The following is a 23,619-nucleotide window of genomic DNA, read 5'->3' on the forward strand; positions in this document are numbered from 1 at the left end:
TCCGCGAGCGCTATGTCATGGGTTCGTATCCTGGCCGGGGAGGATTTACTGGGCGCAAATCCTTAACTGTAGCCTCTGTTTAACGCAACAGTAAAATGTGTACTTGGATGAAAAAACGATTCTTCGCGGCAGGGGATCGTATTCTAGGGACCATAGGATTAAGGACTTGCCCGAAACGCTACGAGTACTAGTGGCTGTACAAGAATGTAGCAACTCTTGTATATATCTCAAAAAAAAAAAATTATAGTGTTAGGGGCTCTGAGGTAAACTCAGGAACGAAACGAAAAGATTAAGGACCTGCCCGAAACGCTATGCGTGTTAGTGGCTTTACAAGAATGTAAAAAACATCAATTCATGTACTCTCATAAACCCAATGTACCTTCTTGTATATATATAAGTAAATACAAAAAATAAAATGAAATAAAGCAAATTCTTTTTGGAAAGGGGTGGGGGAATATGAAGTTACATAACATTGTTAACAATGAGGGGAGAAATTGTATATATATTGTATTAGTAGTCTAAAATTGTTATTATATAAATAAAATATTATAAATAAAAGCTTTAGTAACACAAAAGTATAATTATAAAAATGTTACGATAATCTTGGAAAGGTGCACTGCCGCCGGGATGTAAATATCAACAAGAATCAGCAAGATTTTCAAAAGGAGTCTGGGCCGCGTTTGCTCATTTCTCAAGGTTTTACGAAAATCTGGTCGAATGTTGCAATAAAGATGGAACAAGACGATAATAAGGAGAACATAATAACGGTGGGCTGTAATAAGGCGGACAGAATGGCAAAGAAAGAGATGAAGAAGGTAAGGAATAACTTTACGGGTCTTCCCACTGTCGGTCTATATTTTTGTACTGATTCTAAATTGTTTTAATGCTTTATTTACTTAATATTTTTCATTTTATATAATTTGGTTTAGTGGCAGTGTACAAAATAATATAATAGTGGTAATTTGCATGTATGTAGCATCCTGTAAGTGCTGTATAGTCATACTCGTTTCATTCATTTCTCTTCTTGTTGATAGTAGGTGCAGTTTGCATGAAGGGTTTGTCCTCCCGATGACTGCACCAGTACTGATGTTGTTGGACGCGTTTATGTTGAAGATGATCGGAGCTATCAAGGTGCTTGTTGCGTTGTGCTGTAGATAGAGGAACGGTGATTAAAACAGAGGTGTGTGTTAGAGGGAGACTTGCCGCACCGTAGGGCGGTGTGTTGTGTTTATGGCGTCAGCTGATCCTTGGTGTTGCGACGAGGCAGTTGTTTTCTGTGTTCAGCTGTTGGTGGCGCCAGGTATAAATGTGGCGCGGGTCAGATGTGACCCAATTTGTTGGTCGACTGTAGATATTTAGCCAGTGCTTTGACTATTTGGCATTTTTCTTGTAACGAGTGGTCGCCACCTCCTAATATATGCTCGATGGTGAAGGGTATTTTAAGTGCGATAAAGACTTGTTTGAAATTTACTCTGGCACTATGATGTCGGAAGCAGTGCAGGAGATAGTGTTCGACTGTTTCAGGCACCTGACAGTGAGTACAGAGTTCATTGATGTCTGTTCTGTACTTAGAGCTGTGTGCTGCTAATTTGGTGTGTCCCAGCCTTAATCTGGTCATCGTTACATCAATTTCTCTGCTTTTATATCGGACATGTTTCCAAGTTTCCCATTTCTTTTTAATGGACCCATAGTGCAAAGGTGAGCATAACGTTTTCCAGTTTGTTGCAAAATCCTGGGAGATGGTATCTTTGAAGGCTCCTTTACGTGCAACATGGGGAATTGGATGACAGGTAAGGTGAGGCGTGTTGTGCATCGCTTTGGCTAGTTGGTCTACAAGTTCATTATGGAGAATACCACAATATGCTGGGACCCATTGGATAGAGGTGTCATAACCGTTCAATTGATGTCTGTGAAGAAGTTGAAGGCATGGGTAGACAATCTCCTTGCATGTTTTTGAAGAGTACGTAATTGCTTGAATCGCGCTCTAGGAGTCACTACAGATTGTATATATCCCAACTGGTAATGTTGTGATGATTTGGAGAGCTTGATACAAGGCATATAATTCCGCTGTGAAAATAGATAGTTGGTTTGGTAACCGCCATCCCTGCTTGAGATGGTATTCCTGTATCCATACAGTGCTTCATTCATTTTCTTGATAACATAATATACAACATCATTCTTTGTAGTTTTGCATATTTTAACATTTATAAAGTAATAATTTATAATTTGATTTAATGTGTCAGGGGACAGCCAGCCAGAGTGTATTTACACATGTTAGGTTTATATACCAGTCTCCGTGGTGCAGTGGTAAGACACTCGCCTGGCGTTCCGCAAGCGCTTTGTCATGGGTTCGTATCCTGGCCGGGAGGGATTTACTGGGCACAAATCCTTAACTGTAGCCTATGTTTAACTCAACAGTAAAATGAGTACTTGGTTGTAACATTCTTCGCGGCGTAATTCTTTCTTCTAATTGTAATTCTTCGCGGCGTGGATCGCATTCCAGGGACATGCCCGAAACGCTACGCGTACTAGTGGCTGTTCAAGAATGTAAAAACTTGTATATATCTCAAAAAAAAAAAAAAAAATAGGCTTATATTGAGGGTTCCCTCTCCCCCCCCTCCCCCCCAGGGTTGAACTACTGACCCTTCCCAGGATGCAAATCTACAAGATGCTGACTAACTTCTGGGTACCTATTTAGTTAGGTGAAGAGGGCATTAGGTGATAGGAAATATGCCCAAAATTTGTGCCCTATGCGGGATGCAATAAACAAATCTGTACAGTAAAGCTATTTTACAGTCTACCAAGAGTATCAATAACTAGGAGAGTCCCAGTAGTACAGTCAAGTTTGTTCTTGACTCACAATTGAGAATTCTGGGTTCGAATCCTGGGCGACACAGAAATGGTTGGGAGCGTTTCGTTTCACCTCATGCCCCTGTCCACTTAGCAGTAAATAGGTGCCCAAGAGTTAGTCGGCTTGTTGTAGGGTTGCATCCTGGGCAGGGTCAGTAATTTGACCCTGGGGGAAAGGGAACCTCAGTATAAGCCTAACATATACTACAGTATATGTATACCCTAGCTTCCTGTCCCCCCAACACAATGAATTAATAAATTAATTAACTTCTAAGTGTCCAGAGACTGATGACTTTACCATATGTACACTAAATGACACAGACAGTTTTTTTTATTCTCATGCATTTAGTATTATACAGTATCAGTATCATGTTAACTGTGTACTTTCATATACATGTGTGTATACATGTACTATACTTTTCTTATATACCATATATTTTTCAGATGCCTGACATTGAGGAATTCCAGTTCTTGAAGCCAATCAGTCGTGGAGCATTTGGGTAATTTTTTATTGCTCATTTCTTTTCTATCTCATATGGACTAATCGTTTGTGTTTTTAAGCAAAATGCCATATTGCTATATATATTTATTTTTACATGCTCTATCAACTGCACTTCTGCGCAGTTGATAGAGTGACCATCTTTCATTCTGGAGGTCAACGGTTTGCCCAGGTGAGTGAAATATATACATACACATACAGTATAAGGCAAGAAGTGTCATTCAGTCATATTTACAACGTACGTGTTATAGAAGAAATGGATGCATATGTAAACTGTAATTGAAGGTATAGTATTTAAGTTTGTTCTTTCTAACCCATGTATATTCATACAAATAATCAAAGTTCTTTACATTAGTTCTAATGTGCTGATGGTAATGAAAATATAAATAGACTTTAACTTTAAATGCCTCTTTAGCCTAATGTAATTGACATTGATTCTGTTTTTAGGTAAATAGAAATTATAATGACAGACAGGGAAAGTGTTTAATGGTGAAGAGGTAGTTAGAAATAGAGAGAATACCTGTATTTAGAAAACATAATACATGGAAGTGATGAGATATCCTAGTGTGAATATGATGGTACAGTATATGATAGTGTGAGAAGTTTGAAGCATGATATGCGCCAATCGTCTCACACTATCATATACCATCATATCGATCTTCATATGAAGATTGATATGGCAGCTGAGATCTCTGTGGAAGAGGTGAGTATGTTGAAGAAGCTGAAATGTGGGAAAATTATAGGTGCTGCTTAGGTAATATACAGTGTGACGGGAAACTTTGGTGGTCGTGCATTCTCTGTAATGCCAGTCACAAAATATTAAAAATAAATATAGAAAAAAAGTTAATCTGCAAAAGGTGTCTTCACAATGAAAAACTGTAGGATAAAACAGAGGGAAAAAACATTTAAAAATACAGTACTTTACTTTAAAACAAAAACTGAAGTTAAACAAATTACAAAACATATAATAATATCCAGGCTTGGCTTTAATACAAAGTGTGCAAAACAAACAAGATGAATAATCAAATTTATGTTACGTTAAGGTGCAAAATAAAATATGGTGCGGAATACTGTGAGTCAAACTGAATAGCTCTGTTACCACACCGGGGTATGTCAACAGGTCTACACAGCAAAAGCACTCAGGAGTAATCTGAATCTTGGAGAGCTTGGTAGCCCTATTTATACAGAATATTGGCTGGGCAGATGGCGCTGATGGCTTCTTTAACTATGAACCGGCAGTTAAACTGCTTGTTTCGGAGGGCGTGGCCTCCCAGCGACCCAGGTGCGAGGGGGGGGGGTGACGGGCCGTGGTGAAGGGAGGAGACTGTCTAGACATCTGGAAGTAGTTGTTGTTATTGTTGTTCTTGGCTGCAGTTCTTGATAAATAGACGTGAATGAGTAGAATAGACGATAATGGAGTAGGCTGAATGTCTTCCAAGAGATTTTACCGTGACAACAGAAATGATTAATATAGGTAGTGAAGTGAAGAAAAATTAATAAAGTTGATGTGGAGAATTTTCCAGAAGGCATGGAAAAGTGGAACTGTACAGGAAGATTGGAAAAATAGCTGTAATTGTGCTTCTGAATACAAATTTTTTTTTTTTTTTTTTTTGAGATATATACAAGAGTTGTTACATTCTTGTACAGCCACTAGTACGCGTAGCGTTTCGGGCAAGTCCTTAATCCTATGGTCCCTGGAATACGATCCCCTGCCGCGAAGAATCGTTTTTTCATCCAAGTACACATTTTACTGTTGCGTTAAACAGAGGTTACAGTTAAGGAATTGCGCCCAGTAAATCCTCCCCGGCCAGGATACGAACCCATGACATAGCGCTCGCGGAACGCCAGGCGAGTGTCTTACCACTACACCACGGAGACTGCTATAAAATAAAGTAAAGAATGTAGTGAGTGTAAGAATTGTCTAAGTGTAGTGGAAAATTACAGGGATGGATAATAATAAGAAGAGTACAGGAAGTTATTGAAATACTGCATTTATCTGTGAAGCACAAAGTTGGTTCTGTGGTGGAAGAGGATGTGTAGATCAGAAATTTTCATTGAGACAGCTTAAAGAGGTGACATGTGAGAAAGGTTGTAAGGTGTACAGTACATAGCATTTATGGGCGTGGAGATTTTGAAGAGTGATGAGCTGAGTTTGGTGAAATACTGCACTGTGAAATGTTTCTCTGTATAAAGTATTGCATATTTAAGAGTTGTGCATGGTATATTCTATGACTGGTTGGATAACAACGATGTAAACAATAGTTCTGTATTATCGCCTGGGTTATTCAGTATATATATATATGTACATGAATGACGTCATGAGGTTGGTCAGTTTAAGAATATTAATATAGGCTGTAAACCACACACTAATCCCATGAAAGTGGGAAAGAGTAATAATAATATATGTATAATTTTGTTTTGTAAGCTGTAAAAGAATGATACTGTATGCATTTTGTTTTGGATTTTGTCTATTATTATTGCCCTCTTACTCATATATGCTTTAATGTTGACAGGAAAGTATTTTTGGGCTGCAAGAAGGATAATCAAACTCAGCTATATGCCATCAAAGTTGTCAAGAAGTCGGAGATTGTAAATAAGAATATGGTTGAGCAGGGTACGTTTATTTGCTGAGCATAACATCTATTCGTTATAATTGGACACAGTACTTAAACCACTGTATATTGTATAAGATGTCAAATACTTGTGTTAAAATTTTTGTCATGTTATTCATTAGGAAATGCACAAATTATTTCACTTCAAAATAGTTTGCTTGAAAAATAAAAAAATCTGATTTTATTTTACTGCTTATATGGACTTTATGAATGCATTATCTAGAGTTGCTGTAAGGTTTGTCTTGAAACATACACGTGGAAACCACTGGAACGTTAGGCGGTAAATTTGTATGCAAATGTGCCAGGGAAAGTAGGAGCGTCTCTGTAAAAACACAATGTTAATATCTGGGGCCCTGACTGCGTAGCCTATTTAAATATAGGGCTTATACCAAAGACTTTTGAAGAACGTAGTTAGCAAGTTTCTTAAGGTGTGGACAAGCCAAATTGTTATGGCAGTATTGGTGCATGGACTGCATGTGCAATCTTTTCTTATAAGGTGTTCACAAGAGAAGCCTGATCTCAGGTCCAGCTATGAGACTGGAAACCTCATAATCATCTACAGATCTCAAGTATTCTTTAAATTTTGTGATACATTCATTTCTTTCTGCAGTGATTACGGAGAGAGATGCGTTGGCAAGGACGAAGAGCCCATTTTGCGTGCAGCTTTATTATTCCCTTCAGACAGTCTCCAATGTGTTTCTGGTTAGTTCAAGTGTTGCTTTATGATGTATTTAAACTGAAATATTGTGCTTTGTAATCGTTATGTAACTTATATGCCGTAGTGCAGTGGTCACTGTAGTTAGTTCATGCCCAAAAGGTCCTGGATTTGATTTCTGTGGTAGATTACAAACATTACAGCACATTTTCGTTTTACCTGATGCCACTGTTCACCTATCATGAACTGTACCTTAGAGTTGGGTAACTGTTGTGGGTGGTATCCTGGTGAAGATCAGTAGTTAGCCTAGGGGGACCACATTAAGTTTGTCCTTTCCTTTTCCTTAATTTTCAGGTTTCCTGTCCCCAGCAATGGGAAACCTTTCGTGTGTGTGTGCGGCTGTCTGTTTGGCTGTGTTTGTTTTTCTGTCTATATCTTTTGTTTTTCTTTGCTGTCTGTGTGTCTGTGTCTGGTTTGTTTTAATTTTGAATTTCAAGCATTTTTGTTTAAATAAGTTATGGTGCTACCTTGGACAAACAAGGTTTAGAGACTGGAGTGTGGGCAGTACTGAATATGGAAGTGAAAACTGTACAGTAAGGTTCTCCAAGTAGGTATTCCTCAAATGACAGGTTGAAGAAAGGTAATGATACGTAAAATTTCCCAATAGAGCATGGGTAAAGAGAGCGTATAAAATGGTATCTTTTAATATTGCTCAGAGTGCCTTTTTTAGGGATTTTCATAGGTGGGTGCAATATTAGAATTTTTTTGTACCAAGGGAAAGGCATTGATCATAGTTATATAACATTTTGGCGTCCTGATGATGCTCTCGGCGTCATCAAAACAATACATGCAGTTCGGGGGATGACGCTCTCGGCATCATGCATTAATTTTTACTTATTCTTATTATTAAGTATAAACATTAGGAGTGAAAGAGTTTAACTAGGGTTGTGTACTCGCCAGCAATGCTCGGCCTACCTTCCGGTGCGAAGCGAGTGGCCTGCCGGGCATGCAAAACTATTAAAACTGATTTCTGTTCTTGGTGAAAAAATAAGCCCCTAGATTTTTCGGGATGACACATTATGTTTCGGAAACAACAGGGTTTCAGTCGGTCTCGACCAGGAGGCATCTGAAAAGCATATTGTTGTCTGTATAGTATATGACGATGATAATTGCCTGAACATTGCATGTAAACTCACTTTGCTTACAAATTAGTTTGTACTCTACCTTTACTGGGTTTATATCAAATTTAATTTTACTGTTCATAATGCCCCTTTATAATATAACTTAATACTGATGTATATTCTTCTGCTTGTATAACGTTTTTTATTTTTCCATTTCCAGGTGATGGAGTACCTTATTGGTGGTGATTTAAAGTCCCTCCTGACCATATATGGTTATTTTGATGAGCTAATGGCTACATTTTATGCTGCAGAGTTGGCTCTAGCCCTGGACTATTTGCATAGGTAATGTCATGTTTGAGCACATGCCATAGAGTGAAGAGAATTTTAAAAAATGAGAAAGATTACTTTGTTTCTTACGATGAATGAAAGTGGCATATGAAGTCGGTTTTCAGCTCTATGATTCCTGTCCTTAGAAGGCATACCTTCCAAGAGAATGTCTTATAATTTTTGTTTGTTTTTGAACAGGGCATTTCTTCGTTGCTCTATCTATGGTCAGGGCCCACCCAGGATGCAGTTCACTCACCAGTCCCTTGATAAATTTGTGCCACACTGTAGCAAGAAATTTTTCAAATGGTCTTGCCACATAATTTAGGGGTGGGAAGACAGTGGAGAGTTTCACCAACAAGAGATATTTCTCATTGTCTCATACCATTAAGCAATTATAGGCAACACAAGGAAAGCCAATTGATAATCTGCAAACTATATACAGTACAGTGGAACCTCAATTCGGCAAATCTCCAGTTGGAACACACAATTTCCATGTTAGATTTACTCGACTGATTCAAAGAAGAAGAATTCGTTGAAGCGGGGGGAGGTGTGGATTGCAGTCACTGAGCATACAGTATTTAAAACCAAATTCTCTCCTTTTTTTATTTCCAGTTGCAAAGGTTTTTGTTCAGAAAAATATGGGTCCTTATTCCTTTGAAAATGAGATTTTGAGGCTTGGGCATGGGAAATGTGCTAGCTGTAGTTAAATCTCTTTACAGACAGGTTCTCTTGGTTGTTGTCCTTCATATGATAGGTTGAAATTATAATTTCACTCATTGAAATCAGCCTAGATAGCAGGGGAAACATTAAGTATGAATGGTAACACGCTTAATATGGCTCTAATCATGTTTTTAATGATTTAGTTTGGCATTTTTTGTTGGGCACTTGGAGTTTTCTGGAGGGAGCCCCTTGAAGCTCCTTGAAGCTATTACAGTACACAGATTCAGTGCATACCACTTTGTGCCGTCAGTCGCAGAGTTCTTATTGGCCTACCGGGGACCATGAGCCAGAACTTAGCCCCTCTCAGAGGTGCACAGGGAGTAGTGGTCTTTTGAAAACCTTACATTTAAAGTTATTTATGTTTGCCACCACCAGGAAAAGATTAAAATGCCTTTGGCCTAAGAAATAAGGGGTTTTTGTTCTTTGGCCATATGCAATTTGCTAAAGGATAAGGTGACATAACTGATCAAATTTGAAGTGGGTTCTAAGACTCCTTTTACTCCCTAAGTCAAGCCTGGGGACTAGATTTGACTTGTAATATCTTGGTCCAACAGACTGTTACAGGGAGTGGCCCATAGGCCCAGATATCCACGACAATTTGGTTGGTCAGGTACTTCTTGCAGGAACGTATCCTTTCCAAATTGTTCAACACTGTCAGTAAATGTTATTTTTTGCCATCTCTTATTGCAGTTTCATCTTCGTGTGTGTGTGTGTGTGTCAGTGTCTGTCTACCTCATCTACTGTTTTACCTGTACTATGTAATGTGTGCTCAGCCAGTCTTCTCCCTATACCGTGTTATAATTATATAATAACTCTTGCAGCCATGGCATAGTTCACAGAGATGTAAAGCCTGACAACCTTCTGCTGGACAACAAGGGTCACCTCAAACTCACAGATTTTGGATTAAGCAAAATTACTTTCCGCAAAGGTGAATAGATGCTGTTGTTGTTACATAAATCAATAATCCTTTGACTGCCAAACACCTGAGAATACATGCGTTACTCTCTTTTTCTAAGTTTACTTTGTTAACATTATATATATTCTGTAGTGATCCATGTCATAGTTGGATCTTGTGAGAACTCTAAATAAGTTTTGGTTTACAATTTTCAGACATTACTTCTGGGACACCGACGGCCTCCACCAGGCCGGGGCTCAATTACATGCGAACTCCTGGCCAAATTCTCTCCCTAAATTCTCACTTATCATTTGTAAGTTGTATTTGGTGGCTATTTACTTATCATTTGCAAGTTATGTAAAGTATTTGGATATGGTTTAGAAAAATCTGTTCCCTCATCAAAATATTTATTTTGACGAGTAACTGTATTGTAAGGAATTGACTTTTTTGGCCACATTGATAACTTGGAGGATAAACTAAACACAGCTGGTAATTCACATACTGTGGTGTGAGCGTGATACATGCTAACAGGCAATGCACTTCAAATTGGAAGTCAGATCAGGGAGTAAAAAAAATACAACAAATTAATAGTAAATGTTAGACCATCGGAATAGCAACACCAACCTCTCTTGGATTTTTAAAGTCAATAGATAAATATTTGTTATTAGGAATGTTGGTTTTGAGGATTATAAGAATGTTTTTATGCATTTAATAATTTGTTTTTTAAATTGGTGAGACTGATGGACAAATGTTAAGGTTTAGTTAAATAATGTTGTCAATATTTTAATAAATTAAGATTTTGAAAGGTCTTAAATATCATTATAATCATGATTTTTTTTATAAAACTTATTTAACTTATTTGTATTTAAGAAATCAGAGGATAACACCCTTCAGAGTCCCTGTTTAAGTGATCAGAGTAGTTCCAGCGTGATAAGTGTCCGGCGTGCATCCCCCAGAGGTCGCAGTGCTAGTCGTTTGGTTCTCAGGTAACTGAAAGTACTTTTTGTGGAATTGTGCATATAGATTTAATGTCTGGCAATACCTTATTAGGCAAAGAAATCTTTAATAATAATTACTGTATCTGTATTTTTTATATTTTTAGTTTTTATAACTAATGTTCAGGGGCTAAATTCATCACCCAGTTATGCAACTTCTCGGGAACCTTTTCCTTATGAATAAATAGAATAGCTTATTGACAGAGTCCAAGTGCATGGGGAAATTGTGTAAAACCCCTGGTTTGTGTCTCGGAGAGACTGCGGGATCCGTGTGGGAGCAGTAGCAATCCCGGTTGCAATTCTTATACCATGTCGTGGTGCAGTCGATTAAGGCGTGTCTGGGATCATCCTGGACGTAAGTTCGAACCCTCATCATGGCCCTTGTGGGTTTATTCATTTGATATATCACACTATTGTGATTTCTGTGTGTACCTTTTCCTTCTTATCACCTATGCGGTTATGTCGTGAGCCAAGAAACTGTTTACGAATGCTGATCTTGCAAAGAACATCTCTTCAAGCCAAGACACCTCTTGAGCACTAACCGCTTTGCACAAACTACACATAGGTCATATTTTCTCAACTACAAACTCCCTCCCTCTCTTCCAGGTTTTGATTGGAAGAGAGAGGAGCTAACCAATGGAGCCAGTTGCAACCAGGGGCTTGTTTGACTGAATCCCTTGTTCCATGTAAATTGTTTGCAGATATTTGGTGGTTTTTTATTGTTTTCTATAAACTCTCCAGTTGTCTGTAAAGCATTGCTGACTTTCTGGATGCTTTCCTAATAGGTTAGAAAATTGCCACTCACTTCCTTCACTTTTGTGTACATGCCAGGTTCTGGTTCTGGGGCCAAATTCACGAAGCAGTTACGCAAGCACTTATGAACATGTACATCTTTCCTCAATCTTCAATGGCTTTGGTTACATTTATTAAACAGTTTACAAGCATGAAAACTTCCCAATCAACTGTTGTTATTGTTATAAACAACCTCCTGGTGCATCAGAGCTCATTAAATGTTTAATAATTGTAAACAAAGTCGCCAAAGATTGAGAAAAGATGTACAGGTTCGAAAGTACTTGCATAACTGCTTTGTGAATCTGACCCCTGGTCCTTGGCAGGCCAAACAGAACTTATGCATTTGATGTGACCTTTTAGCATAGAGCAATCTCGGCAAGATAGCATCAGGAAGCCACCGAGGTTCAACTAGAAAGAAGTGGTTCATTACATTCAATGCTGGATTTATAACAAATTATGACAAAAATAAGTGGCATGTGATGCCCAGTTGATGGGAGCTGCAATTTTGCAACTGTATGTGGTTGCTTAGTTCCCCAGCTGAGCTTATGTATGGTTAGTCATGTCATCCAAGCAGGCTAGACACATGAATATAAACCTGGATTAATATTATTTACTTAATTACAATAAGTTTATTGTAAATGGCTTATAATAGGTGCAGTTAATTATGCTTGAATTAAGTGTTAATTAGGAATAAATTCTGATCAAAAGTCAATAGATGCATTACTATAAATAAGTTTGTATATGTATTATACAATTTTTCAGGTCTGCAGGAGGGACACCGCTTACTCCAGTAAATAAGCTCCATGGCTCTTACATTAGTCCAAGCATACTTGATAGAAAGAGCAGTATTTCTAATCCACTTTCAGCCCTAACTCCCACCATCAAGAAATCTCTGGCTAATTTTCAAGGTTAGCTGTCACTTGCTTAATTTGTCAACAATAAAGTTTTAATTTCCATCACCTAGTTCTCAGGTCTAGGAGGCCTGGTCTAAGACCGGGCCACAGGGACGCTAAGCCCCAAAATCATCATCACAAGGTAACCTCATAACCACTGCACATATTGCCTTTGTTTTATTATGATGCAGATACAGTACTTGTGGAGGATCAAGCTCCCTCAGCCATGTGTAATATGGTGATTAGCTCACTGTGATCACAAACATAATGTAAATAAGCTGTCTTATCTTTTTGATATTCAATATAGTTCAAGAATTATTAGTATTTCCAATTTTATCTGCTTTACCATCACTCTGGGATTGAGTACAGTTCTTAGAATACTCGCTTCAAGATTATTTTTCATTATTGTAAGCTACTGTAGGGGTGTGAGCTTTAATGCACACAGGGTATTGTACTTCCTTTGGTAATTTTATATTCGTGTATGTACTGTGCTCTTCTGAGATGTTCTTCCCTTGATTCAACTTTCACTTGTTTTGATTCAGTTATGGACCGTGGGTACTCCCTTTGTGGGTACTCTCGTACTTGTGCTCGTGTTTGTGAACTGCTTCTATTTGGAATGTTCTATTTGGCACCTCACAATAGGATTGTGCCTACACTTGTTTAAGTTTGGTTTCAGCACTGACAGTTCTTGCTTCTGTAGTATGTGTGTGTTCATATATGTAAGCTGCTCATGGGGGTGATGGCTTTGCCAATTTATGCCAGAAATGAGCATATGCTTGTTTTGGTTTAGTTATGTTGCTGAGGTACTCTCTTTGGTAGTACTTGTGCCTATACATGTATCCTCCTTTTCTGGGGTGTTCATTCTGGCTTTTCACACCTGGATTGTGCCATAACCCAGTTATGCCACTTAAAGTACTGTACTCTCTTTGGTAGTATTTCTCCTAATTTCTGAGCTTTCTCTCCTGGGGGTTTGCTTTGGAAACTTAACACTGTGATTCAGCCTATATCTATTTAGTTTTTATTCTAGTACTGGTAGTACAGAACTTGCTTCAACTGTGTTAGTGCTTAACCCTTCTACTGCATGAATCATATTGTCAATGTTTTAGAGTACTGGGGAAAGATTTTAAAGTCCTTCGGATTCACAGGGCTTACATCTGTTTTCTCAGGCCTTTAGTAAACAGACACCGTTAAAAAAAAAACATCGTGGGCACCACTCCTGGGTGTGAAGGCATCAGTACTAAGTGAGCAAACCAAGTGTGGTGCATGGAGCATGAAGATCTATGTTCTGGCTTACCTCGATGACATAAGGGATTCTAGCATGCGGTCTCGTCTGCTTGTCATAGATATTGTGATTTGAGAGTTGAGTCGCTTTGAGTTTCTCATGAATTTTCCAAAAATCAATTTGTGTTAACCTAGATTCAGCAGTTACTGGAGTGGTCTTGGACTTCAGAATATCCTCCCTCTCTCTACATTGACCCGGTTGGGCCTTCATCCTGTCCATGCACTTGGGAGGTGACAGATTACTTGTTGGAGATTGAGTGCCCCTTGAGGCACTTGGCCTCATCCTCTGGGCTGGATTTGGTTGAAGATGCTGTACTGCTTTTTGTGGTGGATGATTCTTTGGCAGTTTAGATGCCACATCTTACATGGCCTGTTGATATTAAGAAATGTCCTGCTTTTGCAATTTCCTCTTTGGGGCTGTCAGGCTTTAATGCCTTACCATCACACTCACCCATTGTTTTAGCTCTATGCGGATACATTTGACCCAGGTTGGAGTTCTGTATCTAGGCATCATCATGCCAGACATGGTATGCATTCACTGAACTACAATACTATAGATCACTCTCTCAAGTGGGGAAGATCCAGTTGTTTCTTTCCTCTATAGCGATATCTGGAGATTGTCTCATTTCTGGCTTCTCAAGGTTTAGTCTTTAATGTGTTTCACATTCACCATGTGTCGAACATGCTCATGAATGGTCTTCCCCGCTTTCATAAAAGTTTGACATGTCTAACATGGAGTGGAATTTTTTTTTACTCTGAAAGCCTTCACCAAAGAATATCATGTATTGAATTATCTACATTTATTTTTCAGGAACACCATGTATTCAATCTTCTGCAATACCACATGATTTGAAAAAGAAAATCCATTTTAGCAGTGACGGCACTCCAAGAAAGGAAGACGAAAAGGAGATTAAGAAAAATAACTTTAATAAATGTGATCGTCCATCTCAACTTTTTCAGTCCTCAGGTAGGTCACATATATGTAGATTTAGTCATATCTTTACCCCATGAGAATACAGGTAATGCCTGTAATGCTTCTATGTTTAGTGACTAGAATTAGAAGGGGGCTTTTCCATTAAATCTGTCCATCAAGTTACAACAGTCTTGATGAAATACAGTTTTTGTTGATGTGTAGTTCTCAGATTCATCATATAACATTGCCAGTTCATCAAAGCAATGTTTAGTTAATAGTAAGAATATAAACTATAAATTCTTCATTCACCAGAAACATTATAAACAATGCACAAAGAAATCACATTAACGTGATGTATCATTGAGAAAATCAGTTGGAGCCATGATAAGGATTGTAACCTGCACCCTGGGTACTCCCAAGCACACCAAGGAGACTAGCACAGCCATTGGGCATTGAGTAATATAAAATGCATCTTTTGAAGCAGCTGCTCGGTTGCTCCCATTGTTGTCCTAGATGTTCCTACTACCAAGTTTTTTTTTTTTGGGGTAACGTGGATTCGAAGTGAGGTTGTCAGTGCGTCAGTAGTGTTTATGCTGTGCTGCTATCTGGTGGTGGACAGGTGATGAGTAACTCGGTATCGTTAGTTTGGAAACTGATAATTCACGGTACTGGAGGAGTTCAATGGTTCCTCGATTAACGAATTTAATCCGTTCCTGCACCTAGCTCGTCATGTGAAATGCTCGTCTTGCAAAAGGAATTTTCCCATTTAAAAATAATGGAAATAAAATTAATCCGTTCCACCACCGAAAAACATCAATATGATATTTGATTTGTTTTATTTTTCATAGAAAATGGGGCAGCCTACCTGACATACACAGAACAAACGTTTTTGACATTTGCAGATGATGAGTCACAATAACGTGGCTGAATATGTTGACTAGACCACACTAGAAAGTGAAGGGACGACGACGTTTTGGTCCGTCCTGGACCATTCTCAAGTCGATCAAGTTGAAACGTCGTCGTCCCTTCACTTTCTAGTGTGTGGTCTGGTCAACATTTTTTATATTTGTTCTTTTTCTTTCTTTTTTAATTTTTTTATATTTTTTATGGAAAATGGAGCAGCCTACCTGACATACTGAACGAACCTTTTTGACATTTGTTCTTTTTTTTCAAATTTTTTCAATTTTTTTATTTTTTCATTTTTGTTATTGTTTAAAGAAAATAGAGCAGTCTACCTGACATAGACTGAACGAACCTTTTCACATTTCTTCTTTTTTCAATTTTGTTATTTTTTTCATTTTTTCTACCAAAAAAATTCAATGCTTTTTAGCATTACAGCAGTCACCCCTTTATATCCCAGCTTCATTAGCATCTTTTAAAAAAAATTGAATTGATTTGCATCGTTGGAGGCGTCTGAGAATTTGCGAGAACCAGTGGGAATGCAAAGAAGCACCACATAGTTTTCTCGTTAACCGAGCGGAAGCTCGTCAATCGAGACAACTTTTCTGTGCGTGGCTTGCTCGTTACCTGAAATGCTTGTAGATGGAGCCGCTCGTTACCCGAGGTTCCTCTGTATTTGTGAATATTCTCCTCTGGATTTCCTTCCCAGTCATGTGGCAAGATGATTTAAAAAGGTTCTTGCCTTGGCAAGACAATGGTCATATAGGACCTGGCAACTCAATGTTTGCTCAGAAAAGAGCAAGCCACTATGCTTGTATTTCTTTTTCTGATTTATTGCCTACAGTAATGAGATTAAATATTTTTGGCTTAAATTACCAAGTTGTTTCCTTATTCCTTAGTGTACTGTACTTAGAGTCCTGATTGAACATATATTAATTATAATTTCAAGTTTTTCATGTCATTATTATTCTATTACTTTCCTAACCTCTTGACCTTTTTTTTTTTATTAATATTAATTTATTAACTTTATATTTCAGGAACTCCACACTCTTGCTTTTCAAAAAATCTAGTAGATTTGAAAAAGCAATTTGATTTTAGCAGCGACGGCACTCCTATAAAGGAAGATGACAATGAAATTAAGAAAAAGAACTTAATTAAATTTGATTGTATGTCTCAACATTTGCAGTCCCCGAGTAAGTCTCCAGTTAGACCCCATATACCATATCGTTCCCCAAGAGATGGCGATCTTTCTAGTGACTTTGATGTTTCCCTATCCAGTGATGGACATGAGAGTGGCATTCACCCCTTGCCTACTTATGCATCAAGAGACAACAGTCTTGATGAAATCAAGGAAGAGATGTCTGGTGATCTGCAGTCCTCAGATTCATCAAATATTAGTACCAGTTCCCCCAAGAAATGTTCAACAAACAATAATAGCATAGGTACTATGCCAGTTCCACATTCACCAATACTGGCTTCAAAAACTTTAGATATTAACCCAAATAAAGAGACTGACTACTATATGCACAATACCAACCAAAATTCTGATTTGAATTCTCAGAATAACAACAGAAACTACGATGAGGACTGTAAGTTCATGGGTAATCGGGAAGGGAAAACTGAAGAATCAGAAGTAGACTGCACCACTTACGATAATGAAAGTATGCTTGGGCCCGTCGTCGGAAAACGGATTCGTACTTCCACTGAACACAGTGATGTGTTCCCAGAAGATGTAATTTCTAGTGAAATTGAAAGTTCAGATGTCTTCAATAATGTTGTACCAAAAGAGCTTGCTCCGTCTGAAGAATTAGAAGATACCAATGTTACGGTCACCAATAAGTGTCACCCGAGATTACAAGCTTTATCTCAGCTTGCTCATAACATGTCACCCGTGGGACACCCAACTTTTGATTTGTCTACTTTGTCAGGGGCTGTATTCTCCAGAGATATAGCCACAAGTTCACCAATTCCACCCAATTTTGTAAGAAGTGAAGAGGTAGACATCTCTAATGAAAATATTGTAGGATGTTCAGCAGTGCTGAAGTGCAAGCTATCAACAACTGAACCCCAGAAGTCATCTGAAAGCCGTTTACATTCATCCAATCAAGATGTCCCCAACTTTGGGCATATGTCTGAATTTCCTTTGTCTGATTTGTCAAATCATGTTATATATGACAAAAAAGAAAGCACTAGATTAGAAGAATGTTTTAACTTCATAGAAGGAAATCAGTCTACCATCAGTACCTTTCAGGAGTCTGGAAATTTCAAGATGCCAACACAGACAAGAGGCATCAAGCGTGCTATAGGTTCAACCACTACAAGCCCTCCCACCAATGTTGTAAGAAGCAATTTGACTACAAGCCTTACAGGAACCTTTGGAGTGTTGCAGGTTACCGGTCAAATTCCTAAACGAAGAAACATAAAAAGAAGCCCATGCCACATCACATTTCATGACCAAAGTAACACGTATTGGAATTCAACTAATGACAAGGAAAACAAGTACGTTAATTTGTTTTCTATGAGATATAAATCAGTTTAATAAATATAGAGTATTTTTTGGCTAATTTTGAAAGTTTATTACTGGATGAAAGTAGCAGGGATATTCTACCTCTTATGAAAACAACGTAAGAGAGCATACGAGAAATCAAAAACAGTACATGTTATGTGTATGACTGATGAGGTGTATTGTAGGATTCTGTATGAATGTGTAAACACTATCATAAATCAGTCTTAAGATAAAGACAAGACAAGTTGTTCAGGTAAGGAAAAACAGATGAACTGGAAAAATGAACTACCATAATTCTTTTTATCATAAGAGCAGAGTGTACAAAATATATCATAAAAATATAAAACTATTAAATATGTTAATGAAAATATATACTGTATTAAGGCTCTTCATGCATTTCTATAGATGCAAATATGTTTTGAATGCAGTTAGGGGGCCATATAGACTAAAGAATAAAGAGAATGTGTGAGTGTATGAGATTTTTAATGAATGGTTGGAAGTAAACATTGAAGTGTCGTAAGTGTACTAACCTAGCTGCTGGCAGAGAGGGAAGTCTATCTCTCTTGCTTGGCTTCCTAGTTATTGGGTACATGGTGCATTTATTCCTCCTGATGTTTGGGTATTCTGTTGTACCATCTATTAAAGCTGTGATTGGAGATGGCTTCCGCAACATCCACACAACTAACTTACTGGTGTTTTCAACTTTCACCTGTTCCTCTCGTTCTATTTTTGCCTGTGTTCACCTATAATACTGTGTTTACCTAACTATCTGGGTAGTGAGATCTTGGACCCTGCCTCCCAGCCATTGAGCCTGAGACTATCATATTGTCTGAAGTTCCAATGCTCTCATATTTGCTCTTGAAGCTGTGGATTGAGATGGCTTTTGAAATTTCTAGTTGAAGCATTTGTTTAGCACCCCTCACTAAATACAATATAAGAATTTCCTTTTGTTTCTCAGACTCATTTGTGTTCCAGTTTTAGATTCTGTCACCATACTGTGCTACTTTCAACTAAAAAATACTCTCTCTCTCTTTCCAGTTCACTTATTCCTAATGATATCTTACATGTTATTATCACATCACCTCTGATTATTGTTTTCCTTCTCATGGGGTTAGACTGGATTCTTTTAATCTATCTTCTGCTACATAGCCTTCCCGGTTTGATGCCTTCTTTGATAATTACTTACTGTACTTACTTAATCTATTTTCATAACTCATTTCTCTTATCTCAGCAAATTTTTGGACCTTTTCTATTGTGTTTGTGTGTTGTATAAACTTAATATTCCACTACCTATTCTAGGTCTGACTTGACATAGGCTGTGTATTATGTTTTGCATGATGCCTTTGCTTACGTTTGTAAATGCTATTCTTATGTTTACTCATTTTACATATGATGCCACAGGCGTTGATCATGTCATTTTGTCCACCCCCAATTCCATTTGGGCTGGACGATAGAGCGAGGATCTTGCCTCATGCAGGTCGGCACTTAATTTCCGACCGTCCTAGTGGTTGGGCACCATTCCTTTCCCCTCTTCCCATCCCAAATCCTTATCCTGATCCCTTCCAAGTGCTATATAGTCGTAATAGCTTGGCAGTCCCCTAATAATTCCCTCCCTGGTTCAATATTTCTGATTTCCTTATTATGTACCGTCATATTATTTATGTTTCCTTATTATGTACTGTCCTGGTCTCCTATCCCCACTCCCAACTATATTACTTTACCAATGTAACTTACACATGTTGGGATTGAATTTTAGTAGCCATTTATTTGACCATGCTTATAGCTTGTTTAGGTCCCTCCTCCCTACCTTGTGCCTACATTGTGATGGTTCCAGTAATCAATGTCCATGCAGTTTGGTCTCTGACCAGGTCTCCTGGGTGGTAGTCTGGTCAACCAACATATTTAACATTGCTGCTCTCAATCCAACATATGAATCACAGCCTGGTTGATCAAGTCCTCCTGTATTATCACGAAATTGTCTTGTGTCATAATCCCTCTCATCAGCTTCATATCTTCCATGAGGTTCCTTACATTTGGTAGCAAGCAAGTGACTTCTTCAGTAAATATGACATAAATACATCTGATAGAAAATTTGCATAGATGAAGGAATATTTGGTTAACATGAACATATTAAACATTTAAGAAATGCATGTTAGCAAAGATATCTTTGTTAAAATTAGAAGTTAGAGAAGCACAGCTCTGGGGACTTGGGTTCTTAATATGTAATATTCATATATGAATGGCTGAGGTATAGTTTATAGTGTGATGTAAAATACATGAGGACATTTAAAATTAAGACACTTAAGAAACAATGGCTATTACTATACATTATTTAATTATTTGCAGTGAAAATAAAAGACCAAGTTCATGTGTGAACAATGTCAAAACTGATTTGGATGGGAGTGAAGAAGTTTTCTTTCCATCTAATGACACCCAAGTTAATGACACAACTAATAAGGTAAGAAAGACTAGAGATTTGGACTACAGTTTCTTAAATTTTATCACTATTTTAACACCCTGTCATTTATGTCTTCAAACCAAGAATGCCAAAATATGCTATTTTCTTATCAGTGTTCTATATGCTTATTAAAATTTTATCTCCTTCCCCTTTGCTTTCCGAATCTCACTGTTCTTGCTTTCAGAATATAGTACCTATTTATCTTTAATCTCGTTGAACCTGTGACTATGTGAGCTGCTTACATTAGCTGCAATGTAACTTATAAGAAATATAGGTGATAGCTGTTATAGCTTCAAGGTGGTTTTATGATTGTTTTTCAGGAACAATTCCACTGTAATGAAGATCTTCAGTATTTCTTGAGTCTTAGATCCCACCAATCTTAGAAGTATCAAAATTTTCATTGTCACTTCAGGAATGCACCTGGCTCTTTTAGCTGAACACTACTAATAGTGGTAAAATATTAGCACTAATAAACAAATTCTAATGCAGAAGATTCCTGCTTGAATAGCACCTGGTATGCCACATGCAACAGAAAGGTTTCTCTCCAGCACTATTGTAGTAGTATTGTTATATTTGGTTGCAATGAAAAATAACAGAATACTTTTGGTGGTGATGGTCTCATGCTAATATTACCTGGATTGGATTTCGACGCAGAAGTACGTAACATAAGATATATGAAATATTAATAAAGTATGTCTCCCATATGATTTTGGTATAAAGAGATATGAAATAGTGTTCTATTGTCAATAATAAATACTGAAGTGTTCAGTGTAAAATATAAAAGTAGAAAATGTCAGCTGCATTGGAACTTTGGTTGCTGTGGAAGATTCTAATATGAATCTCTCCATTCAAATAGAGGTGATTTACACATTGTAGTTTACCACTATTATACAGCATTAATCTAAAAAGCCCCCCTGCATTCCAATTGTTGAGCCTATTATGTGCTTCTGTGTAGCAACAGTGGCCAGGTGTGGACAACTGGTAGTTGCATGAGCAAATATTTACTTGCCATTTCTTGATAAAGTTTTGTTGAGTAGTGGAATATACCATCTGACTTGTCATTCAGATTGGGATTAAGAATCCACCAGTCCATTCCTTTTATGGTTTTGTGGGTAAGTTTGTAAAGATTCCGGCTGATGAAGGTATTAAGAATGTTCTAATCCTGGCTGGAAGTAGCAAGGCTCTGTTGGAAAGAATGACTTGCTTAACGGACAGCAAATAGTTCTTTTATTCTTATAATATTCTTATAATATATTCTTATATTCTTATCTGAAACAATTCTTAACCCTTAGACCCTTTCCAGTAGTCTAAGGGTTAAGAATTGTTTCAGATTGTGTATAGGCTTACTTAAAGTTGTATAATGCAACATATATGTATTTATTTGTAATATGACCTGCCCAGATTTTGACAATCTTTATATATCGTAAAATATACATAACAACCACACATAGATAATGTAAACATAGTCATCTGATAGGCCTTCCTGTCCCTCTTCCTCCCTACCACTACCATCTTTATTTGGGACTACTACCGTCACCACTCAGCACATCCTCTCGAATTGTCACAGCGTCACAAAAAAAAGATACAGGCATACCTCAGTTTAAGAGTTTAATTGGTTCCTGGAGACGCCTCGTATTCCGAAAACTCGCATTCCGAAGCTAATTTCCCCATAAGAAATAAAGGGAAATGAATTAATCCGTTCCTGACTACCCCAAAAACCCCACATCAAACTAAATTTTTATACCTAATTCATCTAAATAAACCTACAAAACTATGTTCAAGTTATTACTTACATTGTTGTTGAATGCTGTAGGCGTATGGAAGATGGTGAGGAGGTGGGAGGAAGAGAGGAGTTACTGTTTGGAAGGGGAGTCCCCTTCCATTATCACATCAGTCAGTGAGGACTTCACTGGTATGCACACACTGGCACATTTTGCCTGCATACCACTAGGACTTGCTTGTTTTACTAAGAATTTATCTAATGACACTTGTTTTTCCCTACATTTTAACACTTGTCTGTAGTAAGACATCACATTATCATTTAAAAGGTCAATGCAACGGCCTGCTACAGCTTTATCTGGGTGAGTTTTTTCAACAAAACTTTGCAGTTCTTCCCATACTTCACACATTTTCTTAATCAAGAAGGGACATCCTCTACTGCCTCTACTCACAGCTATTTTCTTAGGTTGAACCTTATCAATGGCTTTCTTGAGACCCATGGCAAGATATATAATGACAACTTTTATGCTCAAATGGCCAAAAAACTGTAAATCCTTGTGAAGAATTCAGGTGGGATAGTCACTGGACACGAGACACTGGTAAACTGAGGCGCGATCGCCATGCCACCACGCGCCAGTCGGCCTGTACACGTATCAACAAACTCGCGTCCCGAGGTAACCCTCGCCTTCCGAGACATATTTTTGGAGTAAATCCTGCTCGTCTTCCGAAAAACTCGCATACAGGGACACTCGCATTCCGAGGTACCACTGTATGCTGAACTGCCTGAACTTACCCTAACCTAACCAAGGACCCATGAATAAAAAAATGTAATAACCCATCCATTTAGCTAGCCGCTATGATTTATAGTACTCTACATTATATTTTGACTTTTTTTTTTTTTACATCAAAATACAATGTATTATTTGAGAGGACAGGTTGTACCACATCAACCACCACCATTATTATTATTACTGCTAATACCACCTCATCCTTTGCCTTGTCTTCATTACAGTACCCATTACAGTATTCTTTGCACCCTGAGAGATAACCATCTGGAGATACCTCTATTGATCAGCTGAAGTGATTTTCAACCAACCAACCTATAACCCATTTTCTTTGATGTTGCAGTTAGTGAGATGGTACAGTGAAAGTGACATGAGTAATGACATGTCAGAGAAGGACAACCCAACTACTACTGTTAACGACTCATTAAACAGTCACCATTCACAGCTGTTCTTCAGTTACCATACTCCCGGTAGAATACCTGTGAGTTTAGATACTTGTGTATGTAGCCAAATTTCTGTTATGTATTTGATTTTGTTTGTATTCTAATCAGTGTTGTTTGCTTATTGCTCTTCAGATAACTGAATTCTTGCATACATTGGCAAAGACATGTTATTGACACAGCAGCTGCAGACTTTTTAATATTGCTGTCATAAGTTTGATTCATTTGTAATCTTTCAGCTTCAGTAAGGCAGACCTG

General features: G+C 37.8%; 1 protein-coding gene across 2 annotated transcripts in view; it reads left to right on the plus strand.

The window, feature by feature from the left end:
• The first annotated feature begins 627 nt into the window (after positions 1-627).
• Positions 628-23,619, plus strand: part of gwl (serine/threonine-protein kinase greatwall) — a 34,932-nt gene continuing 11,940 nt past the window's right edge. Inside the window, exons 1-13 of one of the 2 annotated variants that reach the window (XM_069321745.1) lie at positions 628-815; positions 3,295-3,350; positions 5,863-5,963; positions 6,572-6,663; positions 7,958-8,079; positions 9,606-9,712; positions 9,895-9,992; positions 10,550-10,665; positions 12,229-12,374; positions 14,452-14,607; positions 16,491-17,952; positions 20,306-20,417; positions 23,265-23,420. In XM_069321745.1, the coding sequence (XP_069177846.1) occupies positions 732-815; positions 3,295-3,350; positions 5,863-5,963; positions 6,572-6,663; positions 7,958-8,079; positions 9,606-9,712; positions 9,895-9,992; positions 10,550-10,665; positions 12,229-12,374; positions 14,452-14,607; positions 16,491-17,952; positions 20,306-20,417; positions 23,265-23,420 (2,808 nt within the window). In that variant the 5' untranslated portion in view covers positions 628-731. The remainder of the gene's footprint in view (positions 816-3,294; positions 3,351-5,862; positions 5,964-6,571; positions 6,664-7,957; positions 8,080-9,605; positions 9,713-9,894; positions 9,993-10,549; positions 10,666-12,228; positions 12,375-14,451; positions 14,608-16,490; positions 17,953-20,305; positions 20,418-23,264; positions 23,421-23,619) is intronic. The other variant, XM_045728043.2, reaches the window with a different exon arrangement.

The sequence above is a fragment of the Procambarus clarkii genome, chromosome 10 (assembly GCF_040958095.1).
Source record: "Procambarus clarkii isolate CNS0578487 chromosome 10, FALCON_Pclarkii_2.0, whole genome shotgun sequence".
Taxonomy (NCBI): domain Eukaryota; kingdom Metazoa; phylum Arthropoda; class Malacostraca; order Decapoda; family Cambaridae; genus Procambarus; species Procambarus clarkii.